Source organism: Primulina eburnea, chromosome 13, assembly GCF_022965805.1.
Source record: "Primulina eburnea isolate SZY01 chromosome 13, ASM2296580v1, whole genome shotgun sequence".
Classification (NCBI taxonomy): domain Eukaryota; kingdom Viridiplantae; phylum Streptophyta; class Magnoliopsida; order Lamiales; family Gesneriaceae; genus Primulina; species Primulina eburnea.
Genome location: NC_133113.1, coordinates 34,630,325 through 34,651,063, shown reverse-complemented (window position 1 = coordinate 34,651,063; position 20,739 = coordinate 34,630,325). Strand labels below are relative to the sequence as shown.

The 20,739-nt window shown below is 35.1% G+C and overlaps 2 protein-coding genes across 2 annotated transcripts; both read right to left on the bottom strand.

The window, feature by feature from the left end:
- Window positions 1-5,220: 5,220 nt before the first annotated feature.
- On the bottom strand, window positions 5,221-7,949 carry LOC140810597 (CRAL-TRIO domain-containing protein YKL091C). The gene is made up of 6 exons (XM_073168441.1): window positions 7,719-7,949; window positions 7,340-7,595; window positions 6,342-6,378; window positions 5,906-6,023; window positions 5,675-5,785; window positions 5,221-5,574 (listed from the first exon to the last, which is right to left on the bottom strand). The coding sequence occupies exons 1-6, from the start codon at window positions 7,788-7,790 to the stop codon at window positions 5,428-5,430; spliced, it is 741 nt and encodes a 246-aa protein (XP_073024542.1). The 5' UTR covers window positions 7,791-7,949; the 3' UTR covers window positions 5,221-5,427.
- Window positions 7,950-9,104: 1,155 nt separating this feature from the next.
- LOC140810526 (uncharacterized) lies at window positions 9,105-17,381 on the bottom strand. The gene is made up of 4 exons (XM_073168362.1): window positions 14,610-17,381; window positions 14,168-14,531; window positions 9,631-12,356; window positions 9,105-9,552 (listed from the first exon to the last, which is right to left on the bottom strand). Exons 1-4 carry the CDS (start codon window positions 17,284-17,286, stop codon window positions 9,188-9,190), a joined length of 6,132 nt encoding a protein of 2,043 aa, XP_073024463.1. The 5' UTR covers window positions 17,287-17,381; the 3' UTR covers window positions 9,105-9,187.
- Window positions 17,382-20,739: the final 3,358 nt, after the last annotated feature.

Here is a 20,739-nt window from a genome sequence, read left to right as displayed (position 1 = left end):
ATGATTTACCGAGTGATTATGAGAATCAAGAAAGGAAAACATTCAGTTTCTGTATAGGGAAGTTCCACATATCAGTGGACTGTGCCACAGGATTGACGATACTACCAGAAAGGTTCAAACTTGTCGAGGAAGAATGCGGGGAGTCAGTGTCTGAAGTAGCTTTTTTTGAAGAGATGAAGGTTTGCAACAAACTCCCCGAAAGAGGTTCAGGAGTTATTATCAGAGAAGATCACCCTAACAAGCCTAAGCATGTGATTTTGGAAAAGACAACAGCCGATATGACTAATGACATAAGGTCTTTATACATCAAGGCTCATGTGAATGGCAAGCCAGTGTCCAAAGTGTTAATCGACAATGGCTCGGTAGTGAATGTCTTGCCAGTGAGGATGTTTAAAAATTTGGGCAAAAATGAAGAGGACCTAATCTCCACAGAAGTTTCTGTTGCTGCGTTTACGGAAAAAACCACCAAGAACATTGAGTTTTTCCCAGCTGATGTCGTTGTGGGGAGTATTTCGTCTATTTGCGCATTTTTTGTTGTGAACTCATCTGCCAACTTCCAAGCTTTGTTAGGCAGATATTGGATCCATGCAAATCAGTGCATCACATCCTCAATGCACCGGTTCTTTTTATTTTGGAAAGGAGATTACGTGGAGATTGTGGAAGCCGATGCACAGCCTTTCCAAGCTCATGCCAACACAGTGGAGGCCAGATACTATAACGGGGATTTCGGGCCCATAAAAGTCTGTGGCAAGGATAGAAAAAAGAGTCTAGTTTACATGCAGTCCCTAACCCCAAGTTCAGTGTTGAACCAGATACTTAAACCTACTGTCTTCGGGCCATATAGGCCGATGATTCAGCCGACGATCGAGGAGATCGATGATTGAATACAACCAAATGGAGAAAGAGGTGGCTGCAGCCTTCATGTGGAAAGTCTACATGCAGCAGGTTTCGGATAGAGTATGCGATGAGGAACAATGGAATATCCATGGGACGGAAGTGGTTTATGAAGATGAGTTCGAAGAGGAGCATGAAAAAGATGAGATTCAAGTTGACGAGTTATTAATGGCGTCATCTCAACTGGAAGATGGCCAACATGAGGTACAAGACCCGTTAGAAGAACCAGAGGAGCTGAGAATCCAAGCGTACATTGCTATAATGTTACAGAAATATAAAGTAGCGAGAATCTACAACAAAAGAGTTAACAAGAAAAGCTTCCATGAGGGGGAAGTAGTGTGGAAGGCTATACTGCTTTTAGGAACAAAAGATAGGAAGCTGGGCAAGTGGTCTCCCAATTGGGAGGGACCATTCAAAGTACATAAGGTGTTGGACGGAAACGCATATTGGCTATCAAGTCTAGATGACCAATCACACAAAAGATGCATAAATGGCAAGTATCTCAAGCCTTATTTTCCAAGTATGAGGGAAGAAGTAAGAAAAGCTTGCCAGTAAAGCAATCACGAAGGCTAATCTTCATTGGGGAGTTGGCATTCTTCAGTGGGGAGTTGGCCTTCGGGGCCACTTTTGTATATATTAAGTTCCTGATTTCAAGGTGTCATGTGACGTAGGCCCTAGGGCCACTGAAATAAACATATTTTGTTTATGATTCAACAATAAAATTGATCGGAGAGAGTGGGACAATAAGCCACCTTCATTCATTATGTTGAAGGTCCATTATTTCACTAGGGAGTCGGCCTTATGGCCACTTATTTCCAATGTTTTTATTGTACCAAAAATCATGGTGGAATAGACCATACTGCCATTATAAATTGGTTGTTTGCATGTGCAGTGACAGATTCATAAAGTAGGCCTTGAGGCCACTTAGAATATGGGAGGAAAGGAACACAACGAGCGGGGAGTTGGGATCACCGAACGGAATAATGAGTAATAAAAGAAGAACTGAAGAGGACAAAGGCAATATGTAAACCCCAAGAGGACCCAGAAGTTGACTTTGGAAGAAAAATAGGCTGACCAGCCATTTTTGTATGTTCTAGCTTCATGTTCATGTTGTAAGATTTTATTTGAAGTAGGCCTTAGGGCCACTAATGTAAATATTTGTTGGTTATGATTCAAAAAATGAAAATGATCAATTAAAGTTGGCCAGTAGGCCACTTTTATCATATTGGATTCATTGTGTTTCGAAAGGGAATCAAGGAAGAGGATACTCTCGAGTGGGGAGTCTTAAGCCAACTTATGGTTTTGATTGAAACTGTTGGAATGAATTGGGTTGAGTGGATTAAGAACGAATATAAACTCCTTCCCAACATCCAATACACAACATCACATTAAACCCATCCTCATTCCACATCCAACACCCAATGACCACAACACCAAACCAACAATCAACAGATAAGAAGCGGAGCCACCGCATGTAAGAAAACTAAGTAAACGTGTATGCAGGAAAGGGGTCCGACTGAAGTGCAAATACGTGTATGCGGGAAAAAGGTCCAACTGAAGTGCAAATGCATATACGTGTATGCGGGAAAGGGGTCCGACTGAAGTGCAAATGAATATACGTGTATGCGGGAAAGGGATCCGACTGAAGTGCAATGCATAATGTAAAGGATGAGGGAATCGTCTTGAGTGGATGCAGCACATAAGAGCACATAAGAGCACGTAAGAGCATGTAAGAGTTAAGTCTTACCTGTGTTTCAAAAAGCTCTAAATGACACCAAAGCTTAAGTGTCGAGCGCACTGGAGAACTGAGGCCAATCCATGGCCAACTCTCAGTTAGTGTTATCTGCTATCAATGAACTTACCAACACCAACATACAGAAGCAGGAAACAAACGTGATAATGGTGATACGCGCAAGGATATGCAATCGGGGAACATTCAACTAACAGAGCAAGATAACAGAAAAATAGATAGCCATAAAGATAAGGACTGGTGGTTGGCTGGAGATCAACACACTTACAGCAAAGATAATGACATCAGACTCCCCTGTTAGACAAGAATATAGATGTGGGAAGGCCAACTAATGGTTTATGAAGCTTGCATACATTGCTTCCACGAGGTAAATGCATCAAAATATCCAATGTCATATTTAATTCAGTAGGTGCAAGAGATGAAGCCAAGGGAGTGGCCGAGACCGAGACAGGAATAAACTTGGAAATAGTATGTTTATGAGGGTCAAAAACCACTGCATAAACGCAAGAGATATTCAGAAAAATCAATGGCTACTGATGTACACAAGGCCAAATAATGGCCACTTTACCGCACCTTCAAAGCAAAGGCTAATGAATGGCCTATTAATACCCAATCCATAATTCCCCACAAAAAACTAGAGTTAGCCCAATTACACAGATAAACCAATTGTTCATCCTTTGGTTCCTAGGATACAAAATCACAAAGCAGGGAATAAAAATTGCCAGTCAATCATTCAACATTAAAGGAGCTGGAAAAGAGTTCAGGGAATGAAGAAATACCCATGGCCGTCGATGAGTTCTGACCCAAGCCGAGAAGAGCACACACTCTTGCAGAAGAAAGCTGGCCAAAACGCGATACGCCAATTGATAACCCAGAGATGACGGCGAACGAATTGGGGCCACTATTGGAGCCGGCAAATGCCACGGGCAGCGTGGCAGCAGAGCGGCGGAGGCAGACGCAGCACTCGCAACGTTGAAGGCAGCGGTGGAGGCGCCGAAAACATCGACTTGGGCAACGTTGAAATCAGCACCCGTGACACTCGATTCCAATGGAGGCGTCGGAGCCGATTTTTGAGCCATATCGAGATGTCAAGCGACAACAGCGTGGAGGAGATGACAGTAAAAGAGGGGGCTAGCGAAGCGGCAGAAGTCCACGATAGCAGTGGGAGCAATCGGAAGAAGAAGAGGGGAGCGATTTGTAGAAGAGGCGGGGAAAGAGCGATCGAGATAGGAGATTTGAATCAGAATAAAGTGAGCCCAATGATTTACAATCCAGATACTAATTGGGCTTGGATAAATGGCCCAATGCTAGAAATAAAATGATAAATGATTATGGGCCACTACGAATAAATGGGTCGAACTGGGCTATATACAAGCATTTTGGCCCAATGGGCCAATGCTTGCGGGGGGCAATTGTTTGGGCTAAAAATAATTTAATTACAAGCCCAATTCAATTAGTGAAGCCCAATTTAATTATGCAAGCCCATCAAACTTGGCGGACAAATTTCCATCGGTTCAAACTAATCACTGAGCGCGGAAGAGGAAGAAGAACGTGGGAGGATAGGTAGAAATCGTGGCATGAGTGGGAAAGATCATGGGCTCATGGGGGAGTGGAAAGAAACTGCACAGGCGCTGGGAAGAAAAAGGGATCGGCAAACACAGATCAACACACAACACAACTCTTCAACACAGAAAAATCTGCAAACACTCTGCAAAATTTCCAATATTCAAGCAATAGTCTTTTTCAAGCTTTCAAGCATATTTCTATTTACGTCTTCTCGTTTGTAGATTTCAGCAACTTCATATTTTATATTTTTATGTCTTGTAAATTTCTACAGTTTATTGAAAATATAAACGATGTCAGAGATTTATTCCTCAAATCCCAATAGTTTTCTTTATTTTGGCGTTATAGTTGTTTTAGGAGATTAGAACCGACGATCAAATTTAGAATTCACAATCGCTTGTTTTTAGAAGTTAGATTTTATCATTTTCACACAAATCGGTGCACTTCGCACCTGGCACGCCCGCAACACCAAATATTGTGCAAACAATTAGATAAAACAATCATTAATTAATACCTCATTATTCACATATGAAACAATGTTTTAATTTTAACGCCTTTGGATTGGTATAAAAGAGGGAAACATGTCATTTAAGTGATTGCAACCCATCAAAATATGCAATCGTGAATAATACATTGAATTTAGTTGATCCAAACAAATTAGATAATTTGAAATCTATTATTTCCTTTTCCATAAAATAAAAATATATATCACTTCAAGCCGGTCGATCCAAATCACTTTAAAAATATTTAGTATAAATTTCAAACAATGCGTTTTTCAACGATCACAACAATCCTCTCTTCTTAAAAAATTATCTTATGTCCGTCTAAAAAAAATTATCTTATTTTAGAATATCTACCAAGTAAATTCTTGATTATGATCCTCATTATTAATCTTTGCATCTACCGTCATGTGCAGTAATGTTCTCATAAACCAAGCTGCCAAACCTGATACATCACGACAACTAACTATTTTTTAGGTAAAAAAGGCAGAATCATTTGCAGTCATCAAGAAACTAACAAAGAATCCATCATTTACTGAAGCACATTTTATTATAAAAACAAGTAATGAATCGTTCCCGGAGCGATTTTTGAATATGACCTCATTATCATAATTTGTTTTTGTCACATAATTTTTACTTATTTGACTCATAAAGTATGATTCGTACATTAGTTTTTTTCTGCAGGTTGAGGTCGAGATGGAACTACAGTGGGATGACTACTCAGAGGGATGAGTCTTCTAATGGTATCAGTACGAAATCTTGAATGGGCACGGGTTTAGCTCGCCCACCATACTCTCCTGCCAATGCTTCTTCGCCAATGTCCTTCACAAAATCTCTTCTTTCCTCTTCATTCGTCACAATCACAACCTGCATTAAATTTCAAGACTAGAATTTAACATGTAAAGGGCACCAATTCAGTATACACTAAAGGCTTTGACAAAAAGAGAGATCTCATTATCGAATATACCTTTTCTAAAGTAGCTTTCTCCAAGAAACGTGAAACCAATCTCCAGACGCTCACGAAAAACCATGGCATGTGTAGCAAGTATAACTTGGCCAACCGCTCAGGGTAATATGCCTGCGCGGTGGCACACATACACATTATGAATGACAATAAAAATGTCTCAGTGTGATACTCAGAATCGATGACTCTGACAAAAATCACCGCTCTTGGGAAAGGTGTGTTGGGGCGACTTACTTGTAAGTACTGAAAACCGGTGATTAAGCCGCGAGCGTCTACGTTCTTGTAGGAAATTTGATTCAGATCAATAACGCCAATCAACTTTTCATTTCCAATTTCTCTGCCTTTGAAAGAACTGTTAAGGTAAAACATCACATCCTGAGCCAGAATTTAAGCTTAATTTTACAGAGCAGAAGATACAAGTGGCTTCGGAGTAATTATAGTCATATAACTGCAATCTTGATCTACTATACATGTCCTATTTGACCATATTTTCAGAACAAGAAGTTAGCAGGACACCGATATTTTATAAAAAAACCAATGACAATTACAATAATGTATAGATGTTTGCTTCAAAGTAAAAAGTTTTTGCTGACTCCAACAGAATTCCCAAGAAGAGTTGCGAATGCAATTATCTTTATTCTCATATCACAGAGATATCTAGAATCTATACCTTGCAATAGTCTTGTCCAGTAGATAAATCACGAATTCTGCATCAAAAGTAAAAGAAAAATGAGTTTTTTAAACGATCAGGTATTCCCAAAAATGTGTTACCACGCATGATTAATCCCTAGATTTTCAAGTAAAAATAATTTTCACTCCACAAATTCCAACAACTACATAATCGAACATTGAAGTATTGACAAGTAAGTAAACCAGAAGTACGTTTTGATTCCAATCTATTACGGCAGGACATGACAACAATTCACAAAAGACATCACATGTAAATACAAAAGGAAACAAGTCAAGTATGAGTAGCACACGCTTGATTGGTACAAGACTTTCCAAACTGCTAACATGAATATATCACAATCACTAGCAAAAAAAACGGAAACACTTTAATGAAATACCAAACTTTACACTCAATCATCCATGCATTTGTAGATGACAAATGTATGTTAGAATCACATCATGTACCTAATCCCACATTGACGGACAACAGAGAAAAGAAAACCTCAATATAAGACAAGATTCGATACTAGCTCTGATGAGTCAAGGTTGTGCTTCAAACGTATACATTTAGCTATTTTTAGCAGGGAACTCCGAAGTGCATAACCAAAATGATCTTTAAACTAAAAGACGTATTAGAATATCAACTTCCACATACGCGAAAAATTAATGCTTAAATTATTAAAAAATATCAAAATAAGGAGTTTGGTAGTGTGATGGAGAGATCATAGAAAGGCCACATGTTAATAAACAATTAATAAAGTTCAGATTGTCAAAACCAATTAAATTTTATAATGAATTGGTTTCCTCGAGTAAAAAATAAATTAAAGCATACTTATTTTGCAGTACCAACATCAACGGAACAACAAAAAGATAAGAAAGGCATAATCCAATAACTCAAAGCAAGAATCTTCAAGTACTAAACCAAAAATCAAGAAATAATGCCAAATACTAAAGTAACTAAGAAACAAATTAGTTAGTAAATGAAAATATATCACCTACTCTTGAATTGAAGCTGATCCTTGGAAGGGAAATGCTTATTGGCTTTAACCACCATCACGGGGTACCCTTTTTCAGATAAACCCTGCAAATAAATTTTCTTTGCGTTTAATTCATCCTCAACTTCAGATTCAGGGATGTGACCCAGAGGCACGGATGCAGCCCTCCATTTCTGCCACTGCACAAACATTTTTGAAGCCTTGTCTGTGTCCATTGACCTTGCAATCAGGAATCTCATCAGTGTAGGGTCTCCACAGTGCTGCAACACAAATGACACTTGAGTATTTCACAAAGAAAAACAAAACTTCAAAATTTTCGATCACAATTAAAATGGTTTCACATTTGCTGCAAAACGAGCGCAAAAGGATGGTACAAATATTACCTCGGTGGAAGAACCAAGCATTTGGACTGATTTCCTCATCTGAGCCAATGCCTGTTCTTGATTCTGATCCATTTTCTGCTAGAAAAATATGATCGGTGATTCAAGAAGAGGATAGAGAATCCGAAGACAAGTGAGGTTTGACCGCTAGGAGAGAAGCACTTTCGTCACGAGTTCTCTTTTCTATTATTCGAGGAGGGTGAGGTTTTCATTAATAAGACGTTGGACAAGTTTGGAAAATCAAGACTCATGAATAATGTACAATAAATATTGTCACAAACTTATGTGAAACGGTCTCACGAGTCATATTTGTGAGACGAGTCTTTTATTTGTGTCACCTATAAAAAAATATTACTTTTTATGCTAAGAGTATTACATTTTATTGTGAATATGGGTAGGGTTGACTCGTCTCATAGATTATGCTCCGTGAGACAGGTCTTACATGAAACCACTCATAAATATTTACATATGTGTTAGTCCGAGTTTACTCAATGATCATAAAATAATAACGATTGCGTATTTCATCGTCGATAAAATAAATAAATATTTTTAAATATGTATTTATATAATATTCACATTTCTAAATATTAGAATTTATGATTTTAATTGAGAAGATCATCTATAAAAAAAATCAAATAAGATCAAGAATAATTTTTTTAACTACATTAAACTAACTCAGTCAGGGAAAATGATTCTTCCACTACATAATATTAGTTTCTCAAATTTAAATATTATTTTACATTTAGATCTATATATTTTTTTAAGAAAAAGGAAGGTCTAATAAATAGTAACAATAATAATAAAAGTCAACAAAGGTAGTGAGTTTAAATTTTTTTGATGATGCTCAAATATTTAACGAACCACGTGATTAGGGAGGAAATCATCAGTCATATTTGATATTCTAAATTGTATTATATTTTAATCAAACAAATTTTCATTTGCAAAAATTATTTAAAAATAAATGTACTATAACTATGCAGGAATAAAATAGAATAAATAAGACAAAAAAGATTTGGTTTATCTATTTTTTTTCTAAAATAAATCCACAATAAATTATATGTCATGCACTTTAAATGATTAAAACAATATGTTGATGATTTTTTAATTAAAAAAATAGATTAATCAAATGTTTTGTACATGAATTATTTTATTTTCTTCATGCATGTTGTTTTGTAATTTACTTTTCAATAATTTTTGCAAACAAGACTTGTTTGAATAAAGTATAGCACGATTTCGATCACCAATTATAGTAAAAGATTTCATCCTTTGTTAGATTTATCTTCTTTACCTCGATTACTATTGTAGCTCTAATAATAGCCCAACTAGTCAATATAAAACTCAAAATACAGCAATGACCGTGATAATAACAACATTTTTAGCAACAAAATATACACACAATATTGTCCAATACATGGACAAAAAAAAAGACATGCATTGACAAATCACTCTCACAAAATGGTAAAATCTTTGGCCTAAAACTGGAAACCTGTAAAACCTCCAGCCTCATGATAATCTTTTACCATTTGCAACGCTTGAACCACATCATTCATGGGCATTCTGTCACCTGGTAACTCCTCTGAGCATGCAAGTCCAATGCTTAGTATACTTGTCAAACATTTCTCCATCTTTATCAAATTCTGCTCATGTCCTTCAAGAACAATTGGATCAACAATTTCCATTACTTGATCCGGCAACGCACTACTAACGAAATCATGAAGATTCAGGTGGCCCTTGAACGAGTCACTCGTTGGCCTTCTTCCGGTGAACATCTCCAAGAGAAGAATACCGTAACTGTATACATCCCCTTGCATCGTGACCTGCCAGCTCGACCCGTATTCTGAACATTTCTTCATGATATTATATTAGATATATTGAGATAAAATTTTGTATTATGAAATGAATGAGAGAATCATACCTGGAGGAATATATCCAAAGGTACCCATGATTCTCACCGAACTACTACTTTCACCTGTTGGCAAAATGCTCGAAACAATCTTAGCCAATCCGAAATCACCAACAAGTGCCACCATATCATGATCCAAAAGAATGTTACTTGGCTTCAAATCACCATGAACAATCACCGAATCAGTCCCACAATGTAAGTATTCTACCGCATGAGCAACATCAATGGCGATTTCAAGCCGTTGGATCAAGTCAAGTTTCGTGGATTCTGAATCACCATCTTCTCTATTATGGTGTATCCACTTTTCTAAACTCCCATTAGCCTTGAACTCATAAACCAATGCTTTAAAAGCAGATCCTTGTGAGTCTATACTATCACAAATGCTTAATATTTTCAATAAATTTCGATGCCTCGCATTTCTCAATGCCTTGCATTCTGACAGCAAACTCTTGAAGGCACCTTTAACAGACAGATTGAACACTTTCACTGCAATTAATTGCGCTGAACCATGAAGGATACCTCTGTAAACCGATCCAAATCTCCCGACTCCAACCACATTATCCTTGTTGAACCCCCCAGTGGCTTTTACAAGATCCGAGTAGGAAAGCCTCATAACTTGATTTTCAGGAAAGGACAGAAAGGAAGAAAATGAGTTTTTCCTTGTGTTTCTTTTCCTAAAAGTGAGTCTGATCCAGCATATTAAAAGTGTTATGCAGATTATTCCGAAAACCAGCATCGGAATCAGAAATTTCGGTTGAGTTAACAAGTGTTCCACGGAGGGCTTCAATGAAGGGCATGCGGGGAGTTCTAGCTCAAGAATCCCTCCACAGAGTTCTTTGTTTCCACCAAGAGATACAAGATTTTTGTTTCTAAATACTCCTGATATTGGGACTTGTCCTTGCAGATCATTGAATGACAAGTTAAGTTTTTCGAGTTGTAACCTACTCAAGAAACTAGGGATTTTTCCTGAAAGGTTGTTTCTTGAAAGATCCAAGAATTGTAAACCCTTTAAGTCACTCAACTCTGAAGGTATTTCCCCTTCAAAAGAATTTCCTTGAAGATAAAGTTCTTCCAAGCTTGTGCAGCTGCCTAAAGAGGCAGGAATAAGTCCAGATAATGTATTGTCCGACAAATCTAAGTTTCCTAGCTTTGTCAATGAGCCAACTTCGAGAGGAATAGAGCCCGTGAAGGAATTGTGAGACAGATCAAGAAAAACAGAAAGCGAAGAAAGACTCGTAATCTCTTTCGGTATCGAGCCATAGAGATTGTTATGAGAAAGATCTAGAGATAATAACTTTGTACAATTGATGAGACTCTTGGGTACAGTTCCGAAGAGGTGATTTTCTTGAAAGAACATGTGATTTAACGACGTCAAATTACCGAACATAGATGGTATCTCATTGGTAAATCTGTTGCCTCCCAAATCAAGATATATCAATTTACCAAGATTCCCAATTCCAAGAGGAATCGACCCCTCTAGATAATTGCTAGAGAAATTCAATCGAGCCAGACTGTGAAGGTTTCGAATATCTGAACTAATATTTCCTCGTATCTTATTATGAGAAATGCCTAGCTGGGTAATTTGACCTGAAAGATTGGCAATGGAGATTGGCAAGAAACCAGTGAACAAGTTGTTATCGATTAGAAGAACTCTTAGGTTCGTGCAGTTTGTCAATGAAGAAATAAAACTGATATCTCCAACAAAGTTGTTACTCCAAATGGCAACAACAGTGAGCCTCGAAAGTCTGCCAAGATCTTTTGGTATTGGCCCTGTTAACTTATTAGAGAATAAGCCTATTCTTTCGAGAGCGGTAGAGTTTAAAAGTGAAACTGGAAACACTCCGCTTAGCTTGTTTTGTGCCAACAAAACGCCCGTTAAACTAGTAAGCGTGATGCCTATGGTTTCTGGTATGGTTCCTTCGAGCTGATTATTAGCAGCTTCAAATAATTGAATGGTAGATATATTGAAGAGTCCCAAAGGAATGCCACCAGTAAAACTGTTTCCCGTTAATTGGAGAATAATTAGGCTTTGCAGTCGCCCAAACGACTCTGGAATTTGTCCTGTCAACCCACAGGAACTCAGAGAAAGATGTGTGAGAGATGTAAGGTTCCCAATGGAGGGAGGGACAATGCCTAAAAACTTATTATCTGTCAAGATAAAAACCTCTACTTTATGCATGGAACCGAGCTCCGATGGTATCAGACCAGAAAATCTATTATCAGACATGTTAAGATAAACAAGATTTGAACATTGTGACAGATTCCTAGGCAACTCCCCAGTGAAAGAATTACTGCTGAATTCTACAAACTCTAGTCGTCCTAAAAGACCGATTTCTTGAGGTATACCGCCTTGGAAACCATTGTTTTGGATGGATATTCGCGTCAGGAACGTGAGATTACCTATGTAAGGCGAAAGGGTACCCACCAAGCCACGCCGCATTAAATTTATTTCGGCGACTCTGTTCTTGTACCTTCGGCTACAAACTATGCCTTCCCAGACGCAGAAATTTGATGTTTGGTTCCAAGAATTTAGAGATCCGAGAGGATTAAGTACAATACTGGATTTGAAGGCGAGTAGTGCAAGTAAATCGGTTTCGTTACTCGAGAATGTTGCTGGAGTAAAGGTGACAGAAGAAAAGAAGCAAAACAAGAAGCCAAGTAACAGTGCTGTGGAGTTTGCCATGGTCTTTGAAGAAGTTCGTCCATGTAATGTAACCAATCTGCCATTGTTAGAATAAAATAGGGGCAATTACCTCGGCTATTCTTTAATCTAGCTAGTGACCACGTATATTACGCATACGTAACACACGACTTATATTAAATTAAAACTTGAAAAAATAAGCATGGTGACCCCAGCTTTTTGTAAGTTTCTTATAAGCTGTCACATAGTTTATTTTTTATTCTTAATTTTTATTTTTTATCCAACAACTTTCTGAATGTTATATAAGTTCAGTCAAAGTCTCTTAAAAATATTTTGCCGTGATACTTCAAGCAAGGCTAATTTATATATATTATATCCTTTACGTCTTTTCCAATGTGAAAAATCTTTTTTCTCCTTCGTAATCGGGTGAATAGTGAACAAACACAAAAATTATGTGAAACGGCATGGTCAATTTGTTAGATAAATATAATATTTTGATCACTTATGAAAAAAAATTATATTTTATGTTAAAAGTATTATTTTTTATTGTGAATATGGATATTGTTAACTCATCTCACGAATAAAGATTCGTGAGAACTTCTTACAAAAAACCTACTCATGAATAAATTGAAATGTAGTTTATTTGTTTCTTTATTTTTTGAGAACGCATTAATGTTTTAAAAAAATTGTAGCTCTTAGTTTGGTTTATCAGGTGTATTTTATTTTTAAAAATAATAATCGAGAACTAGTCGAACTATTTGATCGAAACAAAATATAAAAATTATGTATCTTGTATAACTACTTAAATACCCTGATATTTTTCTCTTCCCGTAATTATAGTTATTGTCAAAAAAGGAAAAATAAATAGTGCTGGGTTAGATGTGCATGAGTGATAATAGTAATGAGATTAGTGATTTCTTGATAAGTTCTTGTACGTCACTTGATCTTGTTGACTAGTTAAAAAAAGAGTGATATTAATTTTCAAATGATCTATTATGATATAAATTAATTATGTATAATATATATTTTAAAAAAAGAGAAAGTTAAACAAAATTCACAAGGAGTTAAAAGTTAGCAAAAACAAAATTGATATTTAACTTAATAACAAGTTTAGGGGTTTTATTTTAACGTCGTTATGATAATTTAGTTAATTAAAAGAATTTTATTTGACAATCTCTATATGCACTTCATTTTAAAATATTGTGATTTTGGTTTTAGTAATATTCATTATTATATTAATTTTATTTTTATTGTTTTTCATCGTGAATAATATTTTGATAAAAAATATCTTTGTTAATTTGATAGAGCTATCATTATATTATAATCATGTTATATAAATAAATGAATATATTCGATTTATCATCGTCGTGTATTTTTATTTATTATGTTTTGATATATTTAGATTAATAAATACTTATAAACAATATGTTATTCAAACGATTTTAAAAATTATCTAAATCTTTATTTTTCATTATTAATGACCTACTGCATCGCACATGATCCTTCCTAGTTAATATAAAATTTAGGTGTCATAATATTGCGCAATCAATTGTAGGAGAGATGAAAAATTGTGGATGATATAAAAGTGAATAGGTTCAATTAAAGTTGGAGTTAAGAGAGAAGAGTTCTTAGACACAATTGACTGCTCAAGTCTTTTTTAATAAACAATTGTTGAAATTTAAGTTGGAGGATTGATTTTCCATACATCTCCATATCATATAAAATAAATTCACAAAAATACACATTTGATGCATTATGATTAACATATGCGAAACTTCATCCACACTTTCATAATTATATCTATTATATATACAGTAACAAAATATAAGCACACCAATATCTCAATATTTATTGTCTCCAAGAAGTAGATAGAAAAATCACCCTCACGAAATGGCAAAATCTTTGGGCTAAAACTCGAAACCTGTAGATTCTCCAGCTTCGTAACAATCTTTTACCCTTTGCAACTCTTGAACTACAACATTTATGGGCATTCTGTCACCTGGTAACTCCTTTGAGCATGCAAGTCCAATGCTTAGTATACATGTCAAACATTTGTCCATCTTGATCAAATTCTGCTCATGTCCTTCTAGAACAATTGGATCAACAATTTCCATTACTTGATCCGGTAACGCAGTACAAACGAAATCGTGAAGATTCAGGTTGCCTTTGAACGAGTCACTTGTTGGCCTTCTTCCGGTGAACATCTCCAAGAGAAGAATCCCGTAACTGTAGATATCCCCTTGCGTCGTGACCTGCCAGCTCCACCCGTATTCTGAACATTTATTCATGCTATTACATTAGATGTATTGAGATAGAATTCTATATTATGAAATAAATGATAGAATCATACCTGGAGGAATATATCCAACGGTACCCATTATTCCAATCGAACTACTACTTTCACATGTTGGCAAAATGCTTGAAACGATCTTAGCTAATCCGAAATCACCAACAAGTGCCGCCATATCATGATCCAAAAGAATGTTACTTGGCTTCAAATCACCATGAACAATAACTGAATCAGTCCCATAATGCAAATATTCTACAGCATGAGCAACATCAATGGCGATTTCAAGCCGTTGGATCAAGTCAAGTTTCTTGGATTCTGCATCACCATCTTCTTTATTATGGTGTATCCACTTTTCTAAACTCCCATTAGCCTTGAACTCATAAACCAATGCTTTAAAAGTATATCCTTGTGAGTCTATACTATCACAAATACTCAATATTTTCAATAAATTTCGATGCCTCACATTTCTCAATGCCTTGCATTCTGACAGCAAACTCTTGGAGGCACCTTTAACAGACAGATTGAACACTTTCACTGCAATTAATTGCGTTGAACCATGAAGGATACCTCTGTAAACCGATCCAAATCTCCCGACTCCAACCACATTATCCTCGTTGAACCCCCCAGTGGCTTTTACCAGATCCGAGTAAGAAAGCCTCGTAGCATAATTTTCAGCAAAGGACAGAAAGGAAGAAAATGAGTTGTTACTTGTGTTTCTTCTTCTAAATACGAGTCTGATCCAGCATATTAAAAGTGTTGCGCAGATGATTCCTAAAACCAGTATCGGAATCAGAAATTTCGGTTGAGTTAACAAGTGTTCCATGGAGGGCTTCAATGAAGGGCATGCGGGGAGTTCTAGCTCAAGAATCCCTCCACAGAGTTCTTTGTTTCCACCAAGAGATACAAGATTTTTGTTTCTAAATACTCCTGATATTGGGACTTGTCCTTGAAAATTATTGAATGACAAGTTAAGTTTTTCGAGGTGTAGCTCACTCAGAAAACTTGGGATATCCCCAGAAAGGTTGTTTCTTGAAATATCTAAGATTTGTAGACCCTCCAAGTCACTCAACTCGGAAGGTATTTCGCCTTCAAAAGAATTGCCCTCAAGACAAAGTTCTTCCAAGCTCGTGCAGCTGCCCAGAGAAGCAGGAATAAGTCCAGATAATCTATTGTCAGACAAATATAGGGTTCCTAGCTTCGTCAATGAGCCAACTTCGAAAGGAATAGAGCCCGTTAAGGAATTGTGAGACAGATCAAGAAAAACAGAGAGGGAAGAAAGACTCATAATCTCTTGTGGTATCGAGCCATTAAGATTGTTATGAGAGAGATTCAGAGACAACAAGTAAGTGCAATTGATGAGACTCTTAGGTACACTTCCGAAGAGGTGATTTTCTTGCAAGAACATGTGATTTAACAACGTCAGGTTACCGATCGAAGATGGTATCTCACTGGTAAATCTGTTACCTCCCAGATCAAGATCTATCAATTTACCAAGATTCCCAATTCCAAGAGGAATAGAACCCTCAAGATAATTGCTAGAGAGATTCAATCGAGCCAGATTGTAAAGTTTTCTAATATCTGAACTAATGTTTCCACGTATCTTATTATGAGAAAGATCTATCTTGGAAATTTTACTGGAAAGATTGGCGATGGAGATTGGCAAGAAACCAGTGAACAGGTTGTTACCGATTAGAACAACACTTAGGTTCGTGCAGTTTGTCAATGAAGAAATAAAACTGATATCTCCCACGAAATAGTTACTCCAAATGGCAACAACAGTGAGCCTCGAAAGCCTGCCAAGATCTTTAGGTATTGGCCCTGTTAACTTATTCGAGAATAAGCCTATCCTTTCGAATGTCGTAGAATTTAGAAGTGAAACAGGAAACACCCCACTTAGTTTGTTTTGTGCCAACAAAATGCCCCTCAAACTAGTAAGGGTGGTGCCTATGTTTTCTGGTATGGTTCCTTCTAGCTGATTGGTAGCAGCTTCAAACAATTGAATAGTTGATATATTGAAGAGTCCCAAAGGAATGCTACCACTGAAACCATTATCCGTTAATTGGAGAAGAATTAGGCTCTGTAGTTGGCCAAACGACTCTGGAATTTGTCCTGTCAACCCACAGGAACTCAGAGAAAGATGTGTGAGAGATGTAAGGTTACCAATGGAGGGAGGGATAATGCCGAAAAACTTATTGTTTGTCAAGTTAAAAACCTCTAGTTTATGCAGGGAACCGAGCTCCGGTGGTATCATACCAGAAAAGCTATTATCAGTCATGTTAAGATAAACAAGATTTGAACATTGTGACAGATTGCTAGGCAAATCCCCAGTGAAAGAATTTCCGCTGAATTCTACAAACTCTAGTTGTCCTAATCGACCGATTTCTTGAGGTATGACGCCGTGGAAGTTATTGTTTTGGAGGGAGATCCTTGTAAGAAAAGATAGATTGCCTACATATGGCGAAATAGTTCCCTTCAAGCCACGTGATACTAGATTTATTTCGATAACTCTTTCATGGTAGTGTGGGCTGCAAATTATGCCTTCCCAGGTACAGAAATTTGAGGTTTGGTTCCACGAGTTCAGGGGTCCCAGAGGATCAGGTAAAATGGTGGATTTGAAGGCTAGAAGTGCAAGAAAATCGGTTTCGTTGCTCGAGTATGTTGCTGGAACGAAGGCCAGAGAAGAATAGAACCAAAATAAGAAGCCAAGAAATAGTGGTATGGAGTTTGCCATGGTCATTGTTTCAAGTGAATAACTTAGGCAACCATTTATTTATACAATATTTTGTTACTTTTTCTCTGCAGAATTTGGCTGAGACAAGCTTGCCTCCTTCAGCACTAAAAATATTACAATATTTTAAATGTAATTTCATATTTCTTTTAAAAATACAAAAAAAATTATATATTTCAAACGCATCCTAATGTTATTTGAATTTTTATGATTATTGCTGACGTATAGTCAGAGATAGTCTTTCGAAAGAAGATTAAAATGGGAGGACTTCGTTTAAGTCTCGTCTCCTTTTGGAGTTTTGCTAGATTTATTTGGAGAAAAATTGGTTTGAAAAGGGTAGATTAAGTTGGTGACTGGTGACTGGTGACTGAGGGCATCGGTTATTTTCCATAACTACCAAAAATTATCATTTGAAAGCAATGCATGATAACTTGAAAGCAATGCATCATTTCAATAAGTTTGACAACTTACTAATGGCATATTAAATTTTCTTTTAGAATGGTCTTTCCTGATATGGTCTCTATATATGTGTATATGTGATGCGTCGATCTATTCTATATTTGAAATAAAAAGTAATATTTTTGACATAAAACTAATATTATTTCATGGATCAGGTTAGACATCATAAAATTGATCGTGAGACGATTTTGTAGAAGTTTTTGTGTTTTTTTTAAAGCGTGTAATTATATATTTGTTGATTGATATACTATAGATTGAATGACAAACTTTTGGAATTCTTTTATTATGATGAAATGCGATCAGAAACGATAAACGGACGGATAACATTTTGTAAACTTTTTGAAATTCTTTTTATCATTATCATGAACATTTTCGTAACTCCAAACATGATTTGATTTTATTTCTCTCATGAACTATGATCAAGTGCCTCTCGATCGTAGAAAGATTCTCTTATTTTATTGTTGTTTAGATTACAATTTATTTAATACAATTTAAATAAATATAAGGGGGAAAAACGTGAAGGTCACGTTTGGTTGCTTTGAACCCACCAAATGTTTTATTGCAATTTTAGTTGTTAATTATTTATCTCATATCAATCAAACTATTAATTATTTATAACACTTCAAACAAATCATTGAAAATAAAATTACAATATTATTCTTTATATTTTTATTATTTATATATATTTATTTGATTGTTGAATGATAAAAAATATAATTTATTTTTTTTATTCTAAATTTAATCAATCAAATCAATTATTATTTATTTAATACCATTTTATATCCTGCTCATATATTTTAATAATTATATAATATTATTTATCTATACAATCTACTCATCAAATACTATCAACTCAACTATAAGTTATAACAACTTAACTTTCATGGTACATTTGGGGTGATGAATTTGATCTATGGATTTATATTATTGTTTTATTGTTTACAATACAACGATATATCAAATCTTAAATTAATATATTACTTACATACACATTATTTATACAAAGTAGAATGAATTTTAAATATTATCATAATTGAGTGAATTTGAAATAAAAATAATTAACATGAAATATTATATAAACATTTAAAATATAGATTTTAAAATTCATTGTCTTTGTTTCTTTAAATTAACAAAATTAGATTTGAAACTCATAAAAGTGAAATTCATCGACCTTATATTTTTGTATTCTCATAGTTATCGTTATTGTTATGCCAAAGAAGAAAAACAAACCGTATTTTTTGACTGATCGTTTTCATGTATTGAGCAAATTGAGGTGACATTTTTTTTAAAAAATTTAAAATCATTATTCAGCTGTTTACTTTTGAACCCAATTTTGGTGACCTTGAAGACGTCATATGAAAAAATATTCAATATTATATATAATTTTTTATCCAATTTTTTTAATAACAAAACTAGAGGGAACTTGTTCACTTTGGACAGCTATAGCATTTTTCCCACAGCATTGGTTAAATTGTTTGATCGAGTAAATTTTTAAAAAAGCATTTATTAGACAACTTAAACCATACTTAGTGGCGGACTCATGAACAAGGTGAGGACGTGATTTTAGTTATTTAAGATTATAAAACTTTAATTTTCAAATAGTTTGAAACTCAAATCTTCACCACATATTTGGTTGGTTTGCATAGTTGCAACGTAATTTGATATTGGCAAAAACTTGTGTGAGACGGTCTCACGGGTCGTATTCGTGAGACGGATCTCTTATTTGGGTCACCCATGAAAAGATATTACTTTTTATGCTAAGAGTATCAATTTTTATTATGAATATGGATAGGGTTGACCCGTCTCACGGATTATAACCCGTGAGACGGTCTCACATGAGACTCACTCTTTGATATTTAATAATAATGATGACGACAACGACGACGACTACTTTAGGTTTTGGGAGATGGATTTAGACAGATTTTGATTTGAAATCCATAACCCAAATCCGTTGTCCTATTTGGGAGGAGAAAGGATTTCAAAATTTCAAATCGACTAAATTGGTTTTATGAATTTAACTTATAATTTAATATTGTATTTATATAGATTTAAAGTTAGAAATTTCAAATCCATTAATTTGTTTAAGAAAAAAATTCAAATCTTAAATAGTTAATTTTTTTTTTTTGAAATATTAAAATGAATTTCAAATCATCAACTTAAAATACTTCGTTTGTTCCAAACTCAAAATTTGAAATAATTTCCTGCAAACAAAAGGTATTTGAAATCCAACCCAAATTAAGCAGCCATGCGTATCCCCTGACGAAGAACCCTCATCTCCTCCAGCTTCCTCACGTTTTTTACTCTAAAATCTTAAGCGAATTTTGTATGTTGGAAAAGTTGTTTTGTCCTAATTTAAAATTTTATGGTTACTAAAATAAATTTAAAATCGTTGCTGCTCTCATCACTCCCCCATCATCAGCGCACCTATAACTAATAACTGCAATCTTCTTTTATTTAAGCGCAAACTTAGGTAATCATTTGATTGGTTATTTATATCACGTCAATCAAATTATTAATTATTTATTTAACATCAATTAAATCATCATTTTTTTATTATTAATTATTAAAAAAATTATCATTTTATCCAAAATTTAATCAAACTAAACGTATTATTATTTATCAATTATTATTTTACGTTTAACTCAACATTTTAATAATCACACAATTTTCATTTAAAAAAAAAATCACACAATTTTAATTACATCCAATTTCATCTAACCAAGTAAAGGCCGTTATTTGATGGATTTTTGCAAAAGATTGAAGAAACTTTCGGACTACTGACTAAATCTACAATTGTCCTCGGCTTTTTTCCATTGACCTGTGCTCAAATGAGGGATAGCATAGAAGAAGGGTTTCTATGGAAATTATTTGTTCTTTTTTTAAAAAAAAAAAATTTACTATTGGAAATTATTTGTTAATATTAGTATGCGTGGAACTTCATATCAAAACATATTTTTCATAAAATAAATACTTATTTAAAAATTTATCTTTCAATAATTTATT

Coding starts and splice junctions, on each gene's coding strand:
- LOC140810526 (XM_073168362.1), bottom strand. CDS start 17,286: ATGACCATGGCAAACTCCATACCACTATTTCTTGGCTTCTTATTTTGG. Junction 14,532..14,609: donor CGTTGGATATATTCCTCCAG/GTATGATTCTAT, acceptor ATAAATGTTCAG/AATACGGGTGGAGCTGGCAG. Junction 9,553..9,630: donor CTTTGGATATATTCCTCCAG/GTATGATTCTCT, acceptor AGAAATGTTCAG/AATACGGGTCGAGCTGGCAG.
- LOC140810597 (XM_073168441.1), bottom strand. CDS start 7,790: ATGGATCAGAATCAAGAACAGGCATTGGCTCAGATGAGGAAATCAGTC. Junction 6,024..6,341: donor CTGGACAAGACTATTGCAAG/GTATAGATTCTA, acceptor TTACCTTAACAG/TTCTTTCAAAGGCAGAGAAA. Junction 5,575..5,674: donor AGAAAGCTACTTTAGAAAAG/GTATATTCGATA, acceptor AATTTAATGCAG/GTTGTGATTGTGACGAATGA.